General features: G+C 36.5%; 2 protein-coding genes across 3 annotated transcripts; one reads left to right on the forward strand and one right to left on the reverse strand.

Moving 5' to 3' along the window:
• The first annotated feature begins 391 nt into the window (after window positions 1–391).
• LOC109102829 (zinc finger protein Gfi-1b-like) lies at window positions 392–9,460 on the forward strand. Of its 2 annotated transcripts, none has more exons than XM_042719481.1 (7): window positions 392–562; window positions 2,186–2,390; window positions 3,930–4,155; window positions 6,090–6,244; window positions 7,334–7,471; window positions 7,763–7,928; window positions 8,757–9,460. In XM_042719481.1, exons 2-7 carry the CDS (start codon window positions 2,340–2,342, stop codon window positions 8,954–8,956), a joined length of 936 nt encoding a protein of 311 aa, XP_042575415.1. In that variant the 5' UTR covers window positions 392–562; window positions 2,186–2,339; the 3' UTR covers window positions 8,957–9,460. The 2 variants fall into 2 exon arrangements, with proteins under 2 accessions (XP_042575415.1, XP_042575416.1); XM_042719482.1 differs by having other exon boundaries at window positions 395–562; window positions 2,186–2,349.
• Window positions 9,461–10,123: 663 nt separating this feature from the next.
• On the reverse strand, window positions 10,124–24,696 carry engl (endoglin, like). The gene is made up of 17 exons (XM_042719488.1): window positions 24,199–24,696; window positions 23,488–23,600; window positions 22,061–22,221; window positions 21,851–21,988; window positions 20,464–20,638; window positions 20,204–20,372; window positions 18,844–18,988; window positions 18,578–18,773; window positions 18,243–18,376; window positions 16,094–16,247; window positions 15,615–15,700; window positions 14,712–14,921; window positions 12,402–12,953; window positions 12,115–12,184; window positions 11,958–12,011; window positions 11,203–11,298; window positions 10,124–11,107 (listed from the first exon to the last, which is right to left on the reverse strand). The coding sequence occupies exons 2-17, from the start codon at window positions 23,546–23,548 to the stop codon at window positions 11,001–11,003; spliced, it is 2,508 nt and encodes an 835-aa protein (XP_042575422.1). The 5' UTR covers window positions 23,549–23,600; window positions 24,199–24,696; the 3' UTR covers window positions 10,124–11,000.
• Window positions 24,697–26,475: the final 1,779 nt, after the last annotated feature.

The raw sequence follows: 26,475 nt of genomic DNA on the forward strand, positions 1-26,475 counted from the left end.
AACATCTTTACATTGTTCCTTTCTCTCTTTGCAATTGACATTTAACATGTATTTTATGTATGAAAAACTGCCCGTTAACACAAAGGGTGATAACTATAAAATAATGATTAAAAAATGCTTTTAAAATTCTTTTGAATAAAATAATTGGAATAAAATATTTAGACTATTGTGTATATTGACTATTGTGGTTTTTGATAATGTTTTTAGCTACAGTACTTAAAAACTTTTGTAGTTTGTCTTTACTTGTTCTGTTAAAAAAGTAAAACTACAATGGCTTTGTCCCATGGCATGCTGGGTAATCTCCCTCAGCCCCTTTGCATGCACCAAAATCACAAACCAAACCAGATGAGAAATCAGACAGTGGGGCGGTGTGGGCACTGTGTTCACATCTCTGTGGTCTCATGAACTCCTGAAACCTTAGTTTAACCCACCATCTCTCACAGCTGCTAAATATTCAGCGTTTTTGTTAGCCTATCTGATCATAAGCCCAGAGAGGAGTTTAGAGCCACTGATGCTTGTATGAAGGTCTGGATCTACCAGAAGAACACTGTATCCATCAGAGGTTAGTTTTCATTTTATGGACTTTCATCAACTTTGTATCTCAAATTGACCCAAATTAGCCAATAGTTACAGTTAGAGTTTAGAGCATTGAAAAACATGTGGAGAACAGATCAGATGAGATATGAGTTTTTATTCACTGCAAAAAAAGTGATTTTCTTCGTATTTTAGACTAGTTTTTCTTTTCAAATATCTAAATCTCTTTTTAAATGAAAATATATTTACTTGACATAAGTTAAGAAATTTAGTTTTCTGGAAAAAAACCCTTAATTAAAAAAAGAAAGATATTGTCATCATTTCACTCTCATGTTGTTCCAAACCTGTGAGTTCTTTCTTTTTTGAACATCATTTTTCTGAAGAATGTTTGGCGACCAAACGGTTAATGGTAGCCATTGACTTACACTCTAAAAATTGCTGGGTTGTTTCAACCCAACTTTTGGGTTAAAAAAACAATTTAAAAATTTAACTCAACAGTTAGGTTAGTCCATATTTGACCCAAAGTTGGGTCGAAAAATGCTATGGAAGTCAATGGTTACCGGTAATCTTTTGCTTGCCAGCATTACCCAGAAAATCTTCTTTTGTGTTTAACAGATGAAATAAACTCATACAAGTTTGGAACAACCTTAGGGTGAGTAAATGGTGACAATTTTATTTTCTATGTGAACTGTCCCTTTAAAGTGAGTTTATGCTTAGAATAAGAACAAATATCTGCCAATGGAGTCAGAAAAAGGACGTTAACAAGGGTTAATGGCTCTCATTTTAAGCATAAAAAAACACTTAATTTTGATGAATATGTTATATCATTTTGTATCTCTGAGGAAGAAAAGCATGCACTTTTTGCATTGTTGAGATCATTGACTTAAACGTGTTTCCTCCAGGCTTTCAAATTTGTATTTTGTCCGATCTTCAAACAATCTCAATATTAACCCAAACATTTCTCTTCCAATGATCAAGAAGTTCCAGAAAAAGTTCCATGAACAATGTATAAACATTTTTGTGCTAATATTTGAGAATGTTATTAAAGACCAGCTAACTCTAATTTAAAATTCTATTAACATAAGTAGAAGAATGTTGGTTGATAGCTTTGATAGAACCTCACCAGAACAACCAGAGAACGTTTCCTGTTAGCTGGTAGTGACTTTGGTAACACTTTATTTCGATAGTCCACTTTAGACATTCTACTAACTTTGCAACTACATGTCAACTAGCAGTTAGTAGATTATTAGTAGACTGTCTGCTTAATATCTTCTAACACTTTCTTTGTCACCTTATTGTCAACTTATACTAACCCTTAACCTACCCCTAACACTAACCCTAAACCTACCCTAACAGTCTCCTCTGAGAGTTAGTAGAAATGTAGTTGCAAATGAATGAGAATTAGTTGACATGTAGTTGACATGTAGTTACAAAGTTACTTATAGTTAGTAGAATGTCTAAAATGGACTATCGAAATAAAATGTGTAACCTTTATTTCTCCTGCATAACTGTAGGAGAAGTTTTTGATACTCTGAATCATAATTCAGATACATTTCCTGCATTGGGAGATTTCATTACAATTTGGTTAAATGCAGAATGAAAGTGACATTGATTTGATTTGCATATTCTGTTCTTTTCTTATGGATGGCAGTGATGACGAATGAGCAGATTTACCAGCCGTCCTGATTTGATGTCTGAAATGAGTCTGGTGAGGACACATCAGAAAACTCTCGTACTTCCTGGAGCAGCTTCAGAACCGAATCACAACTCTCACAACCAGAAGCATCTGCATCGCCTGCGTCTGGATGCCCGAGGGTGAGTCTGACACCAAGAGACAATCAGCTACAGCTATGAATGTAAATAATAAATACTAATTATTTTTAAAAAAGGGAAGAGCAGTTATATCATGGTTGTGCATCTAAATTGTTTTCCATCACTTTTAACTTGTGGAGCGTTTCATCTTTTAATGCTGCAGGTGGCTCTTAAAAAACAAAACAAAAAAAACTTTCTTAATATATGCTTAATGGTTTAAATTTAGTGTAGTTTTGGAATGAATCACGTCTTTTATTTTTTACACCTGTTTAGAGAAACTTGGTCAAAATGTAGTGCATTTTACTCTCTAAAAAATACAGTCTATGTCGAGAACTCCTGTGAGCAATAACTCTATGATGATCTGGATGATTTACGAGACTTTTGGAGATGCAGGTGTTGATGCTGCTTCACGTCTCTAAACCTCAGATTCTGTTGTTCTAACTGAATTCAGTCTTGAACAGCTGCATCGCCATCAACCGCACACAAAACATTCAAATCTGTTGTGTAGATTATTGTTGTTCAAGCAAAACAATCTTCATATCAGAGTCTACATCAGGATTATTTCTATATTAGTATTTATATATTCTCACAATAATTGTTTATTTTATTTTTTACGGGTTAATTTTCTATTGATGTGGATACTTAATACGATAATATACAGATAAAAATAGTTGTATAATGAATAAACATATTTTATGAAAATTTAATTCACATATTAAAGATAATTTTTTAAATCTTTTCTTATTTTCTCATTTCGTATTGTATGAAATTATAATATTTACGTTCCACATTTATCGTCTAATATGGAAAATTACGAAAAGTAACAATACTGATTATAATAGCTATATATTGAATAAATGCATATTTTATTTAATATTATGATAATTTGTATAGATTCATATAATATGTTAATATTATGAAATAAAATAATACTGACATTAAATATAAAATTTTGAATAAATATATATTGAATATATAATTTTTCTGTATAGTATTTTTGCTACTGTTATTTATGAATCCTATATCCTCTCATGATCTATTTATTGTAATATATATAATATAATATTATGCTGTTTATATATTATATATTAATGTTTTATTCATTAAAATATTGTATTGAAATAATTAAATATTAATTTAAAAAAATTAAAGTAAATATTATATGTACATTTAGTCATTTAGCAGATGCTTTTATCCAAAGGGACTTACAAATAAGGACAATAGAAGCCATCAAAATCAACAAAAGAGCAATGATACTCAAGTGCTATAACAAGTCTCAGTTAGCCACAGTACATGTAGAAAGTTTTTTTTTTTTTTTTTTTTTTTATACTACATAAAACTAAATCAAGTACATATAATAGAAAAAGACTAGAGAAAACAAGTGTTAGAGGCCTTAAAATTAAATTAAATTATGTAAAAATTTATTTGTACATTTTAAAAAAAAAAATTAATGTGGAGAATCAAAATAATATTTATGCTGTTTATTATGAAGAAATATATTATATTGTTCACTGAACTCATTAACAATGATTTATATGAATAAACTATTAAAATATTTGGGATTTGTTGTGCTTTCATTTCAGATTGTTTTCAAAATGCCTCGATCGTTTCTAGTGAAAAGTAAGAGGGCGGGGCATCACTCCACACGCTCCGCCCACTCTAAGCATCAGCATCATGATGGATGGACGTCCAGCAGTCGCTCTGCGGCTCTGGAGCTGCTGCCCAGCACATCCACCGATGGCAGCCGAACCCATAACAGCACTGATGGAGCTGGAGCTGAGCCCCAACCCTGGCCTTCATCCACTGCAGGTGTCTGAAGAACAGCTCAGTAAAGTGTAACACCAGCAGTGACTGGAATAGTGTGGTATAATGATATGCAATAAATGCATTGTTGGAGTTTCACATGACATGTGAAGACAGCTCATTTAGAAAATAGGGTCTGAATTACAACCTTTACTCATGAGAAAATGACAGCTTGAGAACTCCCGCAAATGCTAAACTTGAATGACTCATTATGATATTTTTTTCCAAGAACTAAATACCTCAACACTATTCTAAATTAATAAATAGGGCAGCTAACAAAAATGTTCTAAGAATGTTTTGCTAATTTTCCCATTAAGTTATGAAAACATTTGATCTGAATGTTCTCAGAACGTTCAAAATGACCAGTTTTTAAAACATTTGTCATTGTTGTCACTTATGCAAACGTTAAGGGAACATTGTGTTATCATTTTGCAAACATTATAGGAACGTTACTTTGTTCTCTGAACATCCTGAAATAACTAGTAATATTTACATTTACAATTAATCACTTAGCAGACAATTCTATCCAAAGTGACTTACCAATGATGAGAACAACAGAAGCAATCAAACCAAAAAGAGAGCAACAGTATACAAGTGCAGTGACAATGCTCAGTTAGTCTAGCACAGTACAAAATGCTAAAAATGTTAGATGAACGTCCAAATAAATGTTTCTGTTTTGTGTAATTTCAAGCAAATGTTCTACTAACATTATTGGGACAACATTTGTTCATAACATGGAGAACCTTGCCAGAACGTTCTGAGAACCTTCCATGTTAGCTGGGAATATTCATTAATGTTTAATAATAACAAAAACTGTTCCAACTGCCTTGTATTGTGCTGTTCAGTTTTAAAAAAATATTTCCTATAATGCTTTGCAGAGAGTGAGCCTGAGAGCTGTAAGGGCCCGTTCAAACCAAGGGCGATCTAGCGATAACCATATATACATAAAAAATAAAAATTAAAAACCATTCTACAGTTATAACAAAAATGACACAAATAATGATATCATTGGAATCACTAAAAACTTTGACAGAGCATTAGAATCCAGCCAGCTTTAATGAGCGCGACCATTTAAAGCGGCAGACAAAGTGGCAGCGCGCGCTAAGAATAAGCTAACCCGATCTCATGAATGTGTGTTTCAATGGCACGATTTTCTGTTTCTGTTTCTACTTTGGCTTGCATATGATACACAACTGGTAGGTTTAGGGGTGTGGTGTAGGTGTGTATTATATGTATGTCAAAATGCGTATTATATGCACGCCAATAAAATGTGTATCACATGCACGCAAAAACTGCGTATTATATGCACGTCAAACACATATAAATAGATAAATAGTAGGGTTATCAAAAGAACCATTCGGTACAGAAATTTTAAAAACATTTCCTACTAGCAGATTCTTAAACAGGGCTGTTTGGTCATTGTGTTCACAAGCGTTTTAAAGGCTCTTGTGTGTTTCTGTGTGCACGCTCTGTGAAGAGTGTGAAGCGATGATCACTGAAGCAACCACAGACATATCTGTTGAGCACGTGAACACAATTGACCAATCAGTGCTGTTTAGGAATCTGCTCAACAGCGCTCAAATCTTAGCGGGAAATGGACGATTTTAAAACTTCAGTACCGAATGGTATCTCGGACGGTACTTTTGACAACACTAGTAAATCGCATGTAAATACACACACAAAAAAAGTGTTATTGATACGCATTGTAATGAGACCAGGCTCAAAAAACAGATCGTTAATATAGCTGTTGGTGTGAACGGGCCTTAATGAAGAGGACCGAGTGAGTGATTCAATGTGTGTGCTCCAAAAATTATTAAATCCTTGTACTGCGCAAAAACATCACTTAATATTTTGTTTTATTTTAATTCATGTCGTGGATAGTCATTATTGCATGTTAAGATATATTATATTCCATTCTTTTGTATTGTGTGTGATGGCAGTGAAGCAGCCTGGAGTTTGTCCATTGTCTAAGCTGTCGTGCCCTGTTGCGATGGAGAGACAGAGTGAGCTGGAGTGTCTGATTCAGGCTATACTCAGTCACCATCAGCTGAGCAATGTCCAGACGCCGCTGTGTGAATGTCCGCTCTGTGAGAAGGTGAGGAACGGCCGTGTGTCCTTTACTGAACACACCTGATTGCAATTATGAGATCCACAGCACAGAACAAATGCATTTAGATTCATGGGCCGCAGCTGATGATGTGAAAACATTATTCATTCATTCTTTGATTTATTAATCTGTTTCCGCCACAGGAATAAAATAATTTTCTTTTCAGGATTGTGAGTTTATATCTCGCAATTATGAAAAAAAAAGCTAAAATTAGGCAATTAGGCTACCTTTCTTATTTATATTTAGTGGCGGGAAAAAAACAACGCTATCTCACGACCAATTCATATGTATTTTACAAGGTGGCTAATTTGTACACATTCGTATGACCTTGCTCGTACGATTTTGTACGATTTGTCTAGACCCCAGTGAGACGAGTAGGTTTAGGTGTGGGGTTAGGTGTAGGTCATTCGTACACTAATTGTGCAACTCGTAAATTACGTACGATTTAGCAAAAATCATATGGCTTTGTACGAGTGAGGTCATGCGAATTCATATGAAATTAGTCACTTCGTAAAATATGTACGAATTGCTGTGAGATCAAGCTAAAAAAATTTGTGAAATGTAAATTCAAAATTGCAAAAAAAAAAATCTGAATTGTGAGATCTAAAAAATCGTAGGATATTAACTTTTCTATTTATTTATTTATGTTTTTAATAACATGGCAGAAACTGTCTTCCATATCAATCCAAAGCTGCTCACAAATGAGAAATAGGTTAGAAGAATACCTGATTTATGCAGAGGGAAAGCATATACCTAGAACAGTAAAATGTAACGTACTGATTTGATAATGATTTAATGATTTGACAATTCAGATTTGACAATGCTTTAGTCCTGATCTGATCACCTGACAGGATTTTCACACATTCGCAACTTACACAGAATCACATCTGGGTTTGTGTGGGTTTCATGCTCAAACATTTCATGCTTCATATGTGATGACATGCACATTTTAAACCCCAAACTTGATACACATAAGACCGCATGTGGTTTAACAGTGACACATTGGAACAATGTAAAACACAATGTTATTTCCATTTATGATATGGTGTGATATTAATATTGCTACGTCTTCTGTAGCTCCTGTCCTCTGCTGTGGGTTTGGCATCGCACTTGTGCAAGTCACATGTCAACAGGGCTGCTCTCCCATTGGCTGACTCCCCGGGCCATGTCCAACAGCCTTATGGTTACAGACCTACAGGAATACTGAGGGTGAAAGTAAGTACTAAATATCTGGCTGTATGCATAGTATGCAAGTAAATACTGTACCGAGATTATTATAGTTAACTAAAACAATTTTTTTTTATTTACTTGAAATTTAATAACTAAATTAAAATCTAAAAAAACTTTTGGCAGTCTTATCAAATAATAAGTAGAGATGTAGCAGGTCATCCAAATATCATGCATACAGAAAGTTTGCATGCTGCGTGAAGAGTCTACATACTATATACAGCATAACTGGAATGGCAATACTCGGTTCTAAACACAGCCTGTGTGAATGTGTTTCAGGAGAGGAGTTTTGGTTGTAAGGTTTGTGGGAAGGTGTTTAAGAGGTCGTCGACTCTCTCCACACACCTGCTCATTCACTCGGACACGCGGCCGTTCCCATGTCCCTACTGCGGAAAGAGATTCCACCAGAAATCTGATATGAAGAAACACACGTTTATACACACAGGTAAAATACATCATGGGGTTTCCATTGACTTAAATTTTCATTTAAAATTTAAATAAATTATGAGGCTTAAGTCAGAATCAAAAAAAAAGAAAAAAAAAAATTCCAGCATTTCTATGACTTTACAAAAGAGGAAAGAAAATATCAAGACATTGACTATGTTGGTCAGAGATTGACTATGTTGGTGGAGATTTTGACACATTTTGTCAAATTTGCCTTTGTGTTTAAAATATACACTCACAGCCACGCTATTAGATTTAACATGTAACTAATTTAATGGCAAGAGTACAGTAATATAACAAACTGTAGAAACGTGTGCATAAATACAGTGATATTGGAGGTCCAAATTCAGCACACACCTTATTAAAGAAAAGCAGAAGAGCCTAAAATATGAACGCAGCACTTAAAGTTTCACATTAAGTGTTTCAGAACTTCCCATTTGTTCTCCACCTGCGTATAGCGTTTTTCAAAGCAAAAATGTGTTCTGTGTGAATGACTGCTTATATTACAAACTGGCATGTGTCATAGTAATAGAATTCATGTCTTAATCATAAACACACTACTTTGTAATGCAAATAGCTTTACTGATTACTGTTATTCTTCTAGCATTCATATATCCTATAGCCTTCATAGCCCATTCACAGAAATTAACTAAATTGCAAAATAAGTTGGATAGTGTTGCAAAACTGAAAATGCAGGTAGGCCTACTTGCATTTGTTTAAGTTCACTTGTGTGCTTAAATGAGATTACTCAGTAGTTTTAGGGGCAGAGCTAATGTGTGTGTGTGTGTGTGTGACTGCTAATGTGTGTGTGACTGCTGTCATCTCTCAGGTGAGAAGCCTCATGTGTGCGTGGTGTGCGGTAAAGCGTTCAGCCAGAGCTCCAATCTGATCACTCACAGCAGGAAACACAGCAGCTACCAGCCATTCAGCTGCTCGCACTGCCCACTCAGCTTTCAGAGGAGACTGGACCTACAGCGCCACCTACAGACACACTTGCAGAACGACAGCACACTGTACCATGGGACCTGAGAGAGACCAGCTGCACTCAAACACCTTGGGTGGCTTAATGTACAGGGGTCGTATTATATTTTACCCAAAAGTCCACTGTATAAGGTTAATGAAAAATATCTGCACCAAAACAAACGTGTGCTTATGTATATCTCTACCTTGATTGCACACAATGCATTGTGAAATATGTCAACACATATTACTGTAGATTTATAGCTTCAGGACGTATGATTGGCTGCTCATGGTTGTGATGTCATAATCATGGAACGTTTTGTTTTAGAACATTTCAAGGGAACAATAATCACTCTATGTATATGATATGGCATTTAATATTAAACGCAGTAATGCAACAGATTTATAAGAACATCACTCTCTTTGTGAAAGTACAAGTATCTCTGTATTCTCAAGCTCTCAGCAGAAGTTTATCTTGTTTTAAAGTAGGGTGAAGTCAGCAAAAGTGGGACACTTTTTGGTAAACTGTGATTTAAATACAAATAAATAAATTCTACCAACACATGCTTTAAACAAATTCTCAAAGTCTCTTGTATCCCCCAGCATGTTTTTTGAAAGAATATTGGTTGTTGGTTTAAACATACAGAGATTCAAAAATGTTAAGTATCCATTTTTTCCCCCTTTGGGCTTTTTCAGGTAAATTGGGACACTGCGTCTGGTAAAGTGGGACACACATTTTTATCTAGTCTGTGCTTACAAAATAGAATTTCCTACAGGAGGACATTGTACAAATAATCTTTTGCAATAGAATATCTTCAGAAATTAAAAGAATAATTTTATAAAAATAGACGTATTAGCGGATTGTGTTATTGATAGTGAACTCATAAACACTTAATGTTTATTGAATTAAAACACCAACAGAAGCATACATTTTAAAGAATTATTAAAATACTCCAACAGAAGGACAAAAACAAAGAATTGGATCACTTCAGCAGAAGTACAGTGTACTGTGTAGTATAAAAATGCCATGATTTTATGATGTGCCTGCTTGTGTGTTTGTATCCAACTGTTTGCTTAAGTATTTGTGTTTATGTTGTGTGTGTAACACATGCTTTCATATTTGCATGCTTATGTTGTATGTGTGCAAGTGTTGGTGAGAGCAGGCATGTGTTGGTTTACAGGCACTTTTTACACACAAAAACTTAACATTCACATATTTCTAATCTTATTTTTTTCCCCGTCTTCTTTTCTGTAAAACAAAACAATTTCTCACATTAAGCAATGTATTATCTTTTAATTGATAGGGTGTCCCACTTCCGCTGAATGCTAGTGTCCCATTTTATCTAACATGTTCAGGTAAATTGGGAGAGTAACAAAACTTCCACATCATCGCATAAAATTGAATGGTCACATGAATGCGTGTAATACAAATGTATATTGTAGACTGAATTACTGTTTGTATTAGGAATTAAACCTTAACAATTTTAATAGGCTTAAACTATGTACGGGCCTTAACATGTACTTTCTCAGACCTTCCAGCATTTGAGTGTTAACCACACCCATATGATTTAGATTTGGCCAATTAAACAACATTTCAAGAACACTTATTATTATTAGAATAAAAAAAAATTTCTGAACATTAAAGGAGCACAAATCTTATACACAAATCTATAATAGTTTTACATCATTTACGTTGTTAAATTTAGCAGCACAACAAAAGCAGCAAGTAAAATACGTTAAAAGCACCTCAGAACAGTGGTACACAAATTCAGACTGAAAGCACATGAAGTTTGATCGTTTCTGTCACGTTGTGAATTTGATGGTCGTATTCCAGACAGCACACGTACGTCTGCAAGACGTCTGTTAAAGATCACTTTATCTGGAAAGCATCTGCTGCTTACAAACATCTGACAGACGTCTGTAAGATGTCAGTTTTACATGCATTCTAAATCATAAACATCTTAAAGACTTCTAATAGGCATCTATTTGACATCTTATAGGAAACGTCATAGACATGCAGATGAGCAAACTCTCTAAAAAATACGTCGTGCAGATGTAAATGCAGACGTCAAATAGACGTCTCCGTGATGTACGTGTGCTATCAGGGATATCTTTAGTCCACCTCGTGGAAGCCGCTGGTTTGCTCCATCAGTGTCGGCGGGTTTCGCTCTCCTGTCTCGTGGTCTCTAATACCATCTCTCTGGGTCATATCACGCCTCCCTGACAACCAGGATAATATGTGTTAATAACCAGCTGTCATAAAGAAAAAAACACCTTTAAATGAAAGTTTTGCGTGAGTGTCTGCGTGTTTGTACCTGTGTGACTGTAAATGCACCACAGCGCTCCCATCAGACACAAACCCATCAGAAACGCAGAGAACACGACCACTAAGACTGGACTCTCGTATGTTTCTGAAACACAAACTAGGTAAATAACAGTTTTCCTTATTTTTAAACGTAAGAACGTCTGCATGGCAATTATTTTTGTGCAAGGCCTGTACTTTACCTGTACAAAAACACTGGTATATTGTTATTTATGCTTTTTTTTTATTATTTTATCGTAATCATACACACAGTTTATCCCCCCCATCCCCCTGATAGCACATGTACATCACAGAGATGTCTATTTGACGTCTTTATTTACATCTGAAAGATGCATTTTTTAGAGCGTTTGCTCAGTTGCTATTTGTTTATAGAATGTTTTCTATCAGATGTCAAATAGATGTTTATTATATGACTTTAAGATGTTTAGGATTTAGAATATATGTAAAACTGACATCTTAAAGATGTCTGTCAGATGTTTGTACACAGCAGATACTATCCAGTTCAAGCGATCTTTAACAGTGTGCTATCTGGGATGTATGTCTATGGGGACCAACTACTGTTCGATTACCCACATTCTTAAAAATATTGTCTTTTATGTTTAACAGAAAAAAAAAAACTCATACACATTTGGAACAACTAGAAGGTGAGTAAATGATGACAATTTTTATTTTTGGGTGAACTATCCCTTTTAATTTCCTTGCAGGGCAATTATTAACCGAAAATTACTTATGAGGGGTAAAACACACCGCTGTGTGCAGGAGTCTGTTTCGACATCTCAGCAGGCTTTTGAGAAAGTTTACCTGATAAACACATACACAGAGACACAAACATAAAACATTAAAGTGTTAAAGTAATGCAAAACTTTTGCGTGAATGAGAGTTGAGAATGAGGGTGTGTACAAACCAGCAGGGGGAGCCAGAAACCCAGCAGAATACGTGACCAACACGGGCCGAGAGAGATTTCTGTACTCACACTGAACCATAGAAAGAAAGACATAAATGAAATGTTTACTAGCAGATATTGACAGATGTAATTAGTAAATTATGTAACGTTGAGATCTCATTATTGTCTTGATTTAATCATTTTAATAACTGCATGCATTTATGAATGTTTTGAAGTAGTGAATCATTTTGCGAAACAACTGATTCACAGATTTTGATTCAGCTGATTCAAAGTTTCAAAAAGCTGACCTGTTGAGAAGCAGTTGTGTGTGTGAGAGCAGGTATCTGAGGCCCGTCAGTGCAGATCCGAGTGGCGGCCCCAGAGGGCCCCTCAGCTGACGTGCACAGACGTAACCGGCAGTGCAGGAACTGGATGGAGTTATTAAAGACGGGCCGCAGGATGAAACTGAACTGCAGCGTGTTTGCGCTCTCGCGTTCGTCCTCCCGTCTCTTCCGTCTGCGTTCTTCAGGTCTCCTTGCTCCGAGTCTGTGAGGTCTCTTGTCTTTATTTCGTCTCGCTCTCTCGTCTCCACCGCGGCTCGCCATCTGTCTTCTGCGAGAGAGTGGCTGCGACGGTCTTCTGTCATCTTTCCTCTCAATCTTCTCATCTTCCTCGTCTTCATCATGTCCTGTGCTGTCTGTGGATTCCTGGCTTTCTCTGTGGCTCAGTTTGAAGGACGGGTCAGATGGGCAGGAGTCTCTGATGATGGACCAGTCACTGTGAGCATGTGGATCTGAGAGAGGAGAGACCAGACAGGACTGGACTTCCACAGCCTCCGCAACACCAGAACCCACCGAGATCTGACAGAGAAAACGGCAAGAAATGACGTAAATCAACCACTCACAACATCCCAGCAACTCAGCTTAACAACCATTTAGAACACCCCAGCAATCACATAGCAACAGTGTAGCAACCATTTAGAACACCCCAGCAATCACATAGCAACAGCCCAGCAACCACATAGCAACAGTGTAGCAACCATTCAAAACAACCCAGCAATCACATAGCAACAGTGTAGCAACCATTCAAAACAACCCAGCAATCACATAGCAACAGCCCAGCAACCACATAGCAACAGTGTAGCAACCATTCAAAACAACCCAGCAATCACATAGCAACAGCCCAGCAACCACATAGCAACAGTGTAGCAACCATTCAAAACAACCCAGCAATCACATAGCAACAGTGTAGCAATCATTTAGAACACCCCAGCAATCACATAGCAACAGCCCAGCAACCACATAGCAACAGTGTAGCAACCATTCAAAACAACCCAGCAATCACATAGCAACAGTGTAGCAATCATTTAGAACACCCCAGCAATCACATAGCAACAGCCCAGCAACCACATAGCAACAGTGTAGCAACCATTCAGAACAACCCAGCAATCACATAGCAACAGTGTAGCAACCATTCAAAACAACCCAGCAATCACATAGCAACAGTGTAGCAACCATTCAGAACAACCCAGCAATCACATAGCAACAGTGTAGCAACCATTCAGAACAACCCAGCAATCACATAGCAACAGCTCAGCAACCACATAGCAACAGTGTAGCAACCATTCAGAACAACCCAGCAATCACATAGCAACAGTGTAGCAACCATTCAAAACAACCCAGCAATCACATAGCAACAGTGTAGCAACCATTCAGAACAACCCAGCAATCACATAGCAACAGTGTAGCAACCATTCAGAACAACCCAGCAATCACATAGCAACAGCCCAGCAACCACATATCAACAGTGTAGCAACCATTCAGAACAACCCAGCAATCACATAGCAACAGTGTAGCAACCATTCAAAACAACCCAGCAATCACATAGCAACAGCCTAGCAACCACTCAGAAAACCCCAGCAACCACACACGGTTGCAACAGCATATCAACCATCCATAACACCCTAGCAACCTCACGGCAACTTGAAAATACTAGAAATGTAACGCTATTTGTTGTACATATAAAGTTTAAAGTTTTTTCTTTACTATTCTTAATTACTCAGAACACCTTAGCCATATGCTAAAAGCCATTTTAGCAATCTTATAAACTTACAAATAATCTTGTAACTTATAAATAATAATTCTAACAATATATACCACTTTCATAATCTTACTAGTTCTTTAGAAAATATAAAAACGTAACACTAATATTTATATTTTTAGATTTTATCTTTACTATTCTTAATTATTCATGTTTAGTTTTTGTATGTATTAATTTTTGTTCAGTTTGTTGCTAGGTGTAAGTTGCTTTCAAGCTATGACTCTTAAGAACTTTCTTTTATATTAGATCTATTTGCTGTTATTTGTGGGTAATATACATTTTTTTCTATGAGTTTTCTCATTCACACAGTGTAGTGACTACACAAGTGTAGTTTGTTATTATGTCCATTTGTGGCCTTCATTGACACACTAATGAAACCTCCATACGGCGACAGGAGTCTGACGTCCTTGAGCTCTTTTAATCATGTTATGGACTCCACCGCTGTGCTATCATCTGCTCTGACCTTCACGAGATGCCAGAGAGGAGACAAGTGCACAAATGCGACAGATAACGCTGACCTGCACGTAGACGCGGTCGTTCGCGGTGATCACGCAGGGCCCCACGGCTCTCTTCTCGTAGGCCTCAGTGACAAACAGCTCCATGGACAGGGTTGGAGTGGCGGGGCCTCTCGGCACCCAGGGACTGAAGCGCAGCGCCTCCTCAGGCCTGGAGGATGGAGTCATGTCTGTTGGACTCACAGGAGTGATCAGAGACGATGCACAGCTGATCTGAACAGAGAGAACCCAGACGAGCCACACATGACAAACACGCAGTTTAAAGCAATGGCTGTAAGGAAAATAAATGTATGTCATTTGCAAACTGTTTGTGGTCAGTAAGATTTTATTTTATTGTGAAGTGATGCAAAATGAATTAATTATTTTCCACATAAAGTAACTAAGTAAAGCAATCAGTTACATTTGTATGGCGTAACGCAATATTGTAATGCATTACTTTTAAAAGTAACTTTCCCCATCACTGCACGTGACCCTGAATACTGTAGTAATGATGCTAAAACTTCAGCTTTGCATCACAAAAAATAAATTACATTTGACAATATATTCAGATAGTAAACAGGTATTTTAAATTGTAATAATATGTCACAATGCTAATGTTTTAGAAATAGGAGAAATCTCCAAGAACACCCTAGTATCTGCACCATTCTTAATTACTCATGCTTAATTGTATGCTACTGCCTTAATTTATTATTTTTGTTGAATTTATTGTTAGGTGTTGGTTGTTTGCAAGCTTTGCTGACTTACTGTTTTTCCTGTATAGTTGATCAAATAAATCCAGCCTTGGTGAGCAATAAGAGACTTAATCTGAATTGTTACATATTGTTTCAAATCAGTAAAATATGAGCATCCAGTTCCCATAACAGTTCAGATGCTGCCAAGTACACATTGAAGGTTTGAAGCACTCACATGAATGGCTATCAGACTCGTCTCGTCCAACACCTCCCCGCCTGTCTCATTGTTCAAACCCTCGGATGGTTTCCGTTTCCACAGGAACACTAAGAATACAGTTAAAATATATAGCAGTAGGAAATGAGCTTTCTGCCTCTGTGTCTTTTGAAGACGCTTCCATCACCAAAGCTGTTAATGGTTTGTTCTGCTGGATCTGGTTCAGTGTGACCCGGGTCATCTGTTTTTGGTGTGTGGTTACAGATGACAATTTTATCATCTTCAGTCATGGCAAGGTGGTGTGACCCAGGTCAGGTTTATTTACTGCACTACAGGACCATGCTACTTCATTTTATGGTACTCTTTGAACTTTCTCTTTTAATTAAACTAAATGACAGAATTTAAGTTGCATAACAGAATTTTATGCTGAAAACAGAACATTACATCAGGTACATTGATTATATACACCAATTTTACAAATGTGTTGAATGATGTGTCTCTCACTGTATTTGTGTAATGAACTCTTCTGTTCACTTCATCCATTTCTCCCTCCGTCCCACAGGAAATGACCGGGAAAAGCAACAGGAAATGGCTTCCATTAAATTCACCGTGGCAGTTGCGATCTCGCAGGGTCACTGCCGACACTGGAAAAATCTGTGTGTATATAAACAATTCAATGAATCAAATTTGGACATGTAAATAATACTTAGTAATGTAACACACCTTTTCAGGCATTTGAAGTTGGTTTATTGTTTGTGAACGAAGTCATTTCTGCTCACCAAGACTGCATTTATTTGATCAAAAATACAGTAATATTGTGAAATATTATTACAATTTAAAAGAACTGTTCTGTGAATATGTTGTAAAATTTCTGTGATGCAAAGCTGAATTTTCTGCATCATGACTACAGTCTTCAGCGTCACATGATCGTTCAGAAATCATTCTAATATACTGATCTGCTACTCGAGAAACATTACTAATTATTATCAATGTTGAAAACAGCTGTGCTGCTGAATATTTTATTTTATTTTTTACAGAAACTGATACATTTTATTTTCCAGGATTCTTTGATTAATAGAAAAAAAAGCCAGCATTTATTTGAAATGGAATTATTATTATTATTTTTTGTAATATTTTAAATGCATTTAATGCAGGGATATATAATTAACTAAAAGTAAAGTCATAACAAATAGGCATTTGATTTAAATATATTTTGCAACATTTATTTTCATTTTTTCAACTTTAAATGTGCTTAAACAACTACATTTTATGGAGCCCCTAAAGGGACGTTTGCTAAAATAAAAAAAATGTGCGCAAAAGCTCATGCATTACAGTTGGCGTCACTTCTGCCATCTTACAAAGAAGAAAAGAAGAGCATGGATGTGCATGAATGAGCCTAATTGAGATCTATTTTAAACTCGGCCTTCAGTATGAAAACATTGTTTCTGTTCTTGCATTCCGACACAGATAAAACATCACTGAGCAGCATAAGAACAATAAGAACAGCCTTTTCCCTCAGGATATATTCCATCTGAACAATATAATATCTCAGGACTGTACAGCACATTCATAATTCTTTCTAGATAAGAATGTTGAATTTGCAAATGTGTTGAGAAAAGTTATGTCCAAAATATAGAGAAAATAGAAAGAATTATGAATGTGCTATTTTACAGATGAAAGGTTCTGAGAAGCAGCTACCGATGTGATGCGATACGATTCACCCCCATTATGATGCAGTGCGAGTCGATTTCGATTCGATTCAACACAATGCGATTCGATGCAAAAATATGATCGCTTTTATTTCTTTGATTCAGATAGACAGCAAATTATAAATTAAGTGTCTTCTGACTTCTAATGCAAATTTACCAAAAAAGCCAGGCTTATTTCCGTTAGTCTGACTCAAATTTAACACAGATCAGCCTCACTCTGGCAACATATGCTGGAAAACTAACCAGGGGTGCGTTTCCCAAAACCATAGTTGCTAACCTGTTAGCAACTTAGTTGGTTGGCAATGGGAAATTGCATTGCAACCAACAAAGTTGCTTACTTAGTTAGCAACTATGGTTTTGGGAAACGCACCCCTGGTCTGGAGCAGGCTAACTGTCAGGCTAAGCTGAGTTCCTCTAACACTGACCAATAGGAACAATAGGAACACAATATTACCACTGATTCTCTCACATAAGCCTACTATTATAGCCATGCAGCCTATCTCACAGTTTCTCATGAGCACGCAAAGGTTTTTATTTTTGGCAAATGTCCCCTTAGGGGCTCCTTTAGACTGAAATAAAAATTAATAAAAACTATTTGGACATATGAAAAAGATTCAAAATAACTAAATATGAGAAGAACACAAATAAATTATAATTTGATTAAAATTAAAAAGAAAGCAGAATATATATAAATAAAATTGTATTTAAAAAATATAAAAACTACATCTCAATGATACTTAAATAACTTTAGCATTTAACTTTGACTTATGAAAAACTGTCACTTATGATAAATTTAATGCATCTTTGATTGATTTGAAAATTATTTTTTCAAAAGATATGTATACACACACATTTACTTTTATGAAAATGTACCTACAAAAATGCACGACTTTAAAAAGCATAATGAAAGCAATAGTGTCGCAGTGTGTCTATTGGTTACCTGTAGCATCTGTGTGTCCACAGTAACAGTAAGAGCTCCGCTCTCACAGTGGCAGCTGAGCGCCTCACTGCTTCTGTCTGTCATGATGTCATCCTGCCGCCCGTCTGAAGACCTCAGTTCTGTGTCTGACCCTCCTGAACCACAGAGACACAAACCCTAGTGAGCGAACCTCGCTGACTACAAAGGCAGCTGCCTTCTAAGATCACATCCTAACTTAATCTACCAAATGCTTATTAAAAAAAGTTAATGAAAGTGTAGTATTAAATAGATTTAATCTAACCTTGACTAAAAATTGTCAATCTGATCAAATATTCAAGAAAATGTTAAAAATCAACCTTTTCCACCTTCTCTTAGCCTGACGACAAAGCGATTGGCCAGATCGGCCTCAGTGTACGAGGTCACTTTGGGAAAGCCATTCTGATTGGCCCATTCTAGAAGGTCGGGGGTGCTGAGGAGGTCAGAAGTCACAGTGCTGGTCATGCTGAGGCTGGGGGATTGAGTTCGGTACGGCGGACTCACGCTGTTGGACGACTGAACGAGAGAGACGCAACTGTTCATAGTTGAGAAAAGCGCACATGTTAGAAATGCAAATGTAACTTACATAGACCCTGACGTGGCCTTTGACCTCTGGAGCCACCAGAGCCCAGTTGACCGGAACCGCACTGCTGAGGATCAGGACAACCCTGTGATACGCTGAACAAGCCACTGGAGGCAGCAGAGAGACAGACACCTCCACCTGCAGAGAGCTGAGAGAGAGACACTTTAACATTCATTATTTTATTTTTTACAGTATCTGTGCATTGATCGCTGTCAATTATGATAGAAAATCATTGCAAATTTGTTAAATAATACAAGAAAACAGCAATGGTCTTATTATGGAGGCCTGGTATGGAATCAGGAGGTTTAAATATAGTAAAATGAAACTTGTGTTTTTATTAAAATGAACAGAAAGGCAATGTTTTACATGGATTCTTTTATTAAAATATTCATTATATTGTTTTTATTTTCCTCTTTATGCATGCATTTTCCTTTCAATATATATCTTTTAGTTTAATAAACTGATCAATTACTATAATTTCCTTACCTTTTATTGTTAGTTTATAACTTTTTATGACTTCTATTTTTTAAATACTTTATATAAAAAAGTAAAACTGAATCTAAAAATTACATAATTTTTATGTAAAGCAGTTTGAAATGTCTATGACATTACATTATTTGATTATTTTATTTAAACATTAATATTTATTATTTTATTATAAATTACATTTATTCATTATTAATGGCATTTTATGTGTCTCTTATTTTCGTTTCAGTCTACACCTTTATTCATTTTAAAGGGGTCATGACATGGTTTTTTTATTTATTATTTTAATATGTTCCTTGAGATTTACTTATAACATTTATAAAGTTGTTTTATTTTTTTATTTTTTATATATATATTTTTTTTTTGCACAAAAAACAAATAAATATGTGGAAAAAATATTATTGTCAACCCTCATTCTGAACCTCTCTCTAAAATGTCCTGTTTTTAAGAGTGGCTTCCTCAGTAATCGGCCACTGTTGTGACTGGATAACATCATCATAAGATTTTGACAACATGATTAAAATAAAGTGGGTCCATTTACTTACAGTTTGTGATGCAGCTGCAGTCAGATCTAGAACTGCTTCATCTTTCCTCTTACTAGTTTAAAAATTACTATGTTAATTTTACATGTACATTTTTATTTGTAAAAATACATAATTTTATGTACATGTTTATGTAAAGCGCTTAAAGAAATGTTTCCATTACTTCAATTTTTATTTTTCATTTCTTTTTGGTTTTCTTTTTAATAATAAAGGCTGTAACAACTGAAATTTTGAAAACTCTTTTGAATTTACTCTTGAATCGTCTTAATGAACCTGATGGACTCCGCTTCTCATCTCAGTTTGATGTTCCACTGAGACTCGAGAGCTTGACTCACCCGCACAGGCTGGATCCTGAGGACCAGAGGCGGATGATGTGGACCTCCATCTCCGCAGGCTGGTCTGACGGGACGCAGCCATGAATGTCCTGCTCCTGCAGCTCTGAGGCCAGATAATTTTGGGACAGAAATGGAGAACGCAGACGGCACTCACTCGGCATGCTGGTATCTGGAGTCCAGACGGAATGGAAATGAAGACAAAATAAAGCACACCCCAATTTTCAAACATTTTAAATAAAAGTACATGTATGTATTTTCACCTTCTCCCAGACGGAGGTAAACACGGTTTGCACGCACAGTGTGCGTGAGAGACGAGACGGTGGCGTGACGCTGGAGGATCCAGCGCAGCAGGACACGCGGCCGCCATGGCAGAGACGGAACCTGCGTCACGCGGATGGACAAGCTCGAAGAGACGGCCGAGGAGTTGAGAGACACCTGGGAGAGCAGGTGAAGGCCTAGATTAAATGTGTCTCTAATTAAAGCAACTGTATGGAACTTTATTTTTTTATAAGGTAAAATACCAGTTTCAACATAATAAACCAAATGGCATCTTTCTTTCCCGTGTTCCCGCTCCCAAATGTTGGTTATGCCAGTTATAAGTTTGTTGAGTGGGTACGAATGTGTGCAAAAAGGGTGAATTGCTTTTGGCAGCAACAAATGCATGTGTAGAGCTATAAACTGTATTTACCACAGAATTCCATTTATTTAACTTTAGGGGTCCCCAAAGTCACTAAAATACACAAAATTACATACTGTTTATCTTTTATTGCCTGGTGAATTGCAATACTTGCTAACCAGACAAAAAATCCAGTTTCAAATAAGTTTTCTGTCAATATGAAAAGCAAAATGCAATACAAAGCGACAAAAGTAAGTCAGATTTATTTCTATAGTTCTTTATACAGTATAAATCGGTTCAAAACAGCTTCAGATTAATAAAAAAGGGCCACCCAAGAAGCAGAAGAGATTGTTTCTTGCTGGGAACAGATTTGGAGTAATTTACCATAACATCACACGAATCCTCTGCAGTGAATGGGTGCCATCAGAATGAGCTGACAAAAACATCAGAATAATTCCTAGGTAATCCACACAACTCCTGTCCAGCAATTAATGTCTTGTGAAGCCAAAAGCTGCGTGTTTGCAAGAAACCAATCCATCAAGACTTTTTTTTTTTTTACTTCAAACCGTTGCTTCCCGCTTAACTACTATTGATAATATTGCGTTCTCCAATGAAAAAGTCATCTCATCTGAATCAGGAGGGAAATCTGCAAGATGTGGGTGGATATTGATTTGATGTGAGAGGACAACAGGGGATGGGCTTTTTCACTGGAGGAAGCATTATTATGGATTAAGGACTAGCATTTTGGCCAGGAGCAAAGTTAAAAATATATATTTTTATTTATCTATCTGTTTTTAATCAGCTGTTTGGACTCTCATTCTGACGGCACCCATTCACTGTAGATGATCCGTTACTGAGCAAGTGATGTAATGCTACATTTCTCCAAATCTGTTCCCATAAACAAGCAAACTCTTCTACATCTTAAAATGCCTCAGAGGGAGTCATTTTTTGGGTGAACTTTTCCTTTAAAAAAGCTAAATTAAACAGTCAGATCAGTGAGTCAGTGTGGGACGATTAGCAACATAACACACCTGCACCAGCACATTGATGTTGTGCGACAGTCCTTCATTTTCCAACACCCAATGCATGGCATGCCGGGAGCTCAGCACCAGAATCACCGGCCGGTTGATGGGCAGAGAGATGGTCAAAGGTCTTAACACTACCGTAACCTGCGGACAGGACACCCAAATGTGACGTTTGGACACCAACTGGAAAAACACCAGCTTACGAATGTCTCATACTTGTTTGTTGGAGGCTTTGCCCACAGAAATCACATGTGTCTCTTTAGCTCCACCCTCTCTGGCCGCACAACCTGGTCCCGCCTCGAAGCGCTCCAGTTGAGCCCGCACTGGATGCAGCGCCCCCACAGGCCACATGGAGCACTGCAGCTCTCTGCTGGACACTGACACACACAGAGATGACTTAAAGGGGTCATAAACTGAGAAACCAGAATTCCCTTGAACTCTTGACATATAAGAGGTCATTGTACTATAAAACATGATTTAATTAAAGTTGAGATACAGGTTTTCACAAAAACAAAAACTATCTAAAACTATAAGCCTCACATTCCAGTCTTTAAACAAACGTGCAACATTTTGTTTTACTGCCAAATTAAATGTAATATTTAATTAATATGAATTTTAAACTTACATTGGAAAGGTTTCCGTGGCCTCTTGCGAGATCTTGGTAGAAAAGTCTCACAATTTATTTCCAGAACATAAAGTGATACGCTAAGCTTTACGGAGCGGTATTCGAGATAGTTGGGATTTAGTGTGCGTTAAGGGCACTGTGCTTTGGCGTTTTTAAGACTTGCGCACTTACTTCTTGTCGCGTGCACAAGGCAAGAGTTTGCATTGCCTTTCTTCTGATCTCAACATTAGGAAAGAGTGAATGAACTTTATTTTGAATAAAGATAATGCTGCAACACAAGTGTGAGTAACTGTATTCATTATGTGTTTACTAGTGCTTTGTCTTTTCTTACAGATCGTTTTATATGTATTGAGTTTTTTATGCATTTTTTACCTAAATCACAAGCAGTGTCCATGAGGAATGTCGGCTGTCAAACATACAACTTGTAGCCAGTCATAGTAGTGGACATTTACTCCCAAGTCTACAATCTTCCACGCCTCAAACAGAGCGTTCTGATGAGGGGGTTAAAACAGTGCAGAAGATAGCTTATTATTTCTAAATTATGATGTTTTTTGATGTAAAAATCTTGATAACATTATAAGTGGACCTCACAGAACAGTACAAAATAAAAACAAAGGCAGTTCATGACCCCTTTAAAAACTTCAAGATCACTCAACAAAAACTTTCAGAAACAAAAATATATTTATACAGTATCATATATTACATCTGATTACTGTACCATGGTACATCACAGCACTCCAAAACACACACATGCTAATACTTACCCGTGCGTATTTAACGTAACAGTTTACGTCCAACTCAGAGACGCAAATGAAACTCGCACTCCCTTCATACACGGCGCAGGACACTGTTAATGCATTCACACAAAATCACCACACATCTACGCAAGCTTTCACATGCAGCCTTGAGAAATGCGTCTGGCTGCTCTCTCTTTCACCTGCATTACCGAAACAACTGAAACCACAGCTTTATAATCTTTTGTATTCTGACCCCTTGGACATTTTCTAGTGAGTTTTACCTGCAGTTCCGACCACAGCCAGCAGGAGGAAAACTAGAGCACCGCCTGTCCAGGGCATCATCCTTCAGCACTTCACAGATTTCACAAAGAATTCAGTCTTACTCCAGCATGAACTGAGGGATGTGAAAGTCAGAAACACAGAGATGCAGAAGCCAGAACCTCAATATTCAGATAATTTTTTTTTTTTTTTTTTAATGACTTATGATAAGCTCATAATAGTCATAAATAAAGGATTTTTCAGTTTTACTACACAAACTGTCCCTATATTTTGTGCCCAGCACATGTTCTGCATACTAATTAAACCCATTAATTTATAAAATAATAATAATAATAATAATAAAAAAAAAACAATTGAAGAGTTCAGATGCAAGTGCCTCAAAGTGCCATTTGAAAATTTTGTTTCATTTTTCAGGCTCATATAGGTGTAGGTTCAGTAATTTCACTTTAATGCAATGAATAGCTTCGTTCCATTGCAATTAAAGTGAAATAACTGAAAATAAACATAGGAGCCTGATAAAATGCTTGTTTTAGAAGAAAATTTCATCTTGCATCTGAACTCTTCAATTCTAAGCACAACTTAGTAAACGAATACCACTTCAGCAAAAATATAATTTCATATTTTAAATATAATCTTTATTTTTAACTCATCGTTTAGCCTATTTATTTACATATTTTAACTTAAATTTAATATTTAGTTCCTCCTAAACTCACCTGCAGCTAGGCTTGGACTCAAATGAAATCACTGATGCGCCCGTTTACTCGCTCACCCGAGGCCCCCAGCAGAGGACGGGACAGCACCCTGAATGGACAGCGCAGAAGAGTTCATATAGGTTGATCCGTGTCTTCTGATGGGGTGAGAGAAGTTCGGGTCAGCTGATGTAGTTCAGAGGGGGGCGGGGCCGAGCGGTGCAGAGATCGACGCGCGCGCTGGAGGCGGGAAGAGCTTTCCCGCGCGCAGAACTGAGGGAGAGAAAGATTAAGATGCGACCGTCGGAAAAAAACAGGTAGCTATATAAAGACACGTCGCGAATATGTAATATAATTAGTAATGTAATAAGATGTTAATGACATAATTTGATTGGTACTGTACCATATCCAGTCATATTGGTAATTACAGTACTTTTGGTATTTTTTGTTATAGTTAAAATACATTTCGCTGTTTGAACTGAGAGAGAGAAAGACTGAGATGCCAGCGCTGGAAAAGCCACAACACGATTACATTTTGAGAGATTTATTTTCTGAAAAAAAAGTACTGTGGTGGGTAATATGGTACAGTTATTACTACATAAACTGATTATTCCTGTTACAGGGTATATACAGGAATCATGTAGTTAAATTTAATACCTTTCAAGACCTTTTTTAAGACTTTTACCACACATTTTAAGAGCTCATCGCCAGTACTAAGTTTTAACCTGGTGACACTTTAACTTACATTTACTATACTGTTTGTAAGACAGCACAACTAAACAGTCTTACTTGTGATAACTCCTTATCAATGCAGAATTAGAGCAATAAACAAAACAAGTTCACACACAGTATATTCAAAAGATGAATTTGTAACATCAACTCTTATAACATCACTGTAATTGTGCATCCCGTGCCTGTAAAAAAACAGCCCAAAGCAGCGCAATGATCATGTCCCAAATATCAAAATATGTAATTTCCATTCCTAAAATACATTGTAAAATACATACACTGTTATGCACATTGACCATAGACACACCTCAAAGGCTTCCTACTAGTGGCCCTCCTTCACAAAACATTTAGCACAGTTTTATTACAGGTTGAATGCAAAATGTTTGAGTAAAAGCGTTTCAGTCAAATGTAATTTATGCAATATTTCAAACCTTTAACCCACAGGGAAAAATTAACCCATGGCAACAGTTTAAAAGCAACCCAATTCCGTGGAAAAAAAAACAACCCTGCATCCAACAAGCTGCAGGAGTCAGATTTTACTGATCACGGGTCAAAAGTAAGGAGAGATAACTGACAAGATGTCAGAGGATTTGCTCCTCAACAGATCCTGAGCTCATCGACAAATAGTTTATATCGTAAGATGTGCTCCCAAATACACATAATGAAAATATGATACAAAATGTAATACCTTTGAAAATGGCATTTAAGACTTTTTAATACTTTTTAAGGGTCTTCATTTTCTCTAAATTGATTTATCAACTTTTAATACTTTTTAAGACCCCGCAGACACTCTGTGTTAATTCTGCACACAGTGATCGATAAACACTAAATCATATTCTTTAATTAGTTCGTTATGACATTTACTTCAAAGCGTTCATCATAATTAAACTAAACACTTGGCTTAATTATTTTGGTTTGTTGCTGACAGTAAGAAATAATTGACTTCATCCAGCAATGGACTTTTCTAATTAGACCAGTGTTTTAGTTATTATTTTCTTTTTGGTCAAAGTGACATATTTCATCGGATTAGATGTTGTTTGTTTCACAGGAGAGCAGGTGAGGGTTGGGCACCGCTAAAGCTTCCTAAAGTGAACCTTTTAAATAATTTCATGCTATTGCTTGTTCTTGTCTCCACGGCAACAGTATATAACCGAAGCCCTGTATTAGCAGTAACTCAATGTTAAGAATGTGGGTTCGACAGCTGATTTCCAGAAAGCTTGTATAACCTGAATAGCGTGTTGGATAAAATAATTTTCCAAATAAACAGCAGTGGATATGGCCTGAAAGCCATAATCAAGTAAAAGTACAGATATCTTGCCAGAAAATGACTTTGGTAGAAGCTGAAGTCACCATTTAGAATATTACTTGAGTAAAAGTCTTAAAGTATGTGATATTTATTGTACTTAAAGGTCCCTTGAAATGCTTTGAAACACGCAGCATTATTCTATGTGTTGACATCATTTTAACTGAAATAGGAAGACAGGGCCTCTGGACCGGAGCAGAGTGTGTGCGGCGGTTAGCGTGACACAATGTGAAACCAGACTTCTTTTTCCTCAATGGAAAGCATATTTA

Source organism: Cyprinus carpio, chromosome B3 (assembly GCF_018340385.1).
Source record: "Cyprinus carpio isolate SPL01 chromosome B3, ASM1834038v1, whole genome shotgun sequence".
In the NCBI taxonomy this organism is placed as follows: Eukaryota; Metazoa; Chordata; class Actinopteri; order Cypriniformes; family Cyprinidae; genus Cyprinus; species Cyprinus carpio.

Excerpts from the sequence above, each read along its gene's own strand:
- engl (XM_042719488.1), bottom strand. The coding sequence starts at position 23,548 with ATGATGCCCTGGACAGGCGGTGCTCTAGTTTTCCTCCTGCTGGCTGTG. Across the intron at positions 21,989-22,060 it reads GCAAAGCCTCCAACAAACAA|GTTACGGTAGTGTTAAGACC; the intron begins GTATGAGACATT and ends TCCTGTCCGCAG. Across the intron at positions 20,639-21,850 it reads ACATCAATGTGCTGGTGCAG|GTGTCTCTCAACTCCTCGGC; the intron begins GTGTGTTATGTT and ends CTGCTCTCCCAG.
- LOC109102829 (XM_042719481.1), top strand. The coding sequence starts at position 2,340 with ATGCCCGAGGGTGAGTCTGACACCAAGAGACAATCAGCTACAGCTATG. Across the intron at positions 4,156-6,089 it reads CTGGCCTTCATCCACTGCAG|TGAAGCAGCCTGGAGTTTGT; the intron begins GTGTCTGAAGAA and ends GTGTGATGGCAG. Across the intron at positions 7,472-7,762 it reads CAGGAATACTGAGGGTGAAA|GAGAGGAGTTTTGGTTGTAA; the intron begins GTAAGTACTAAA and ends AATGTGTTTCAG.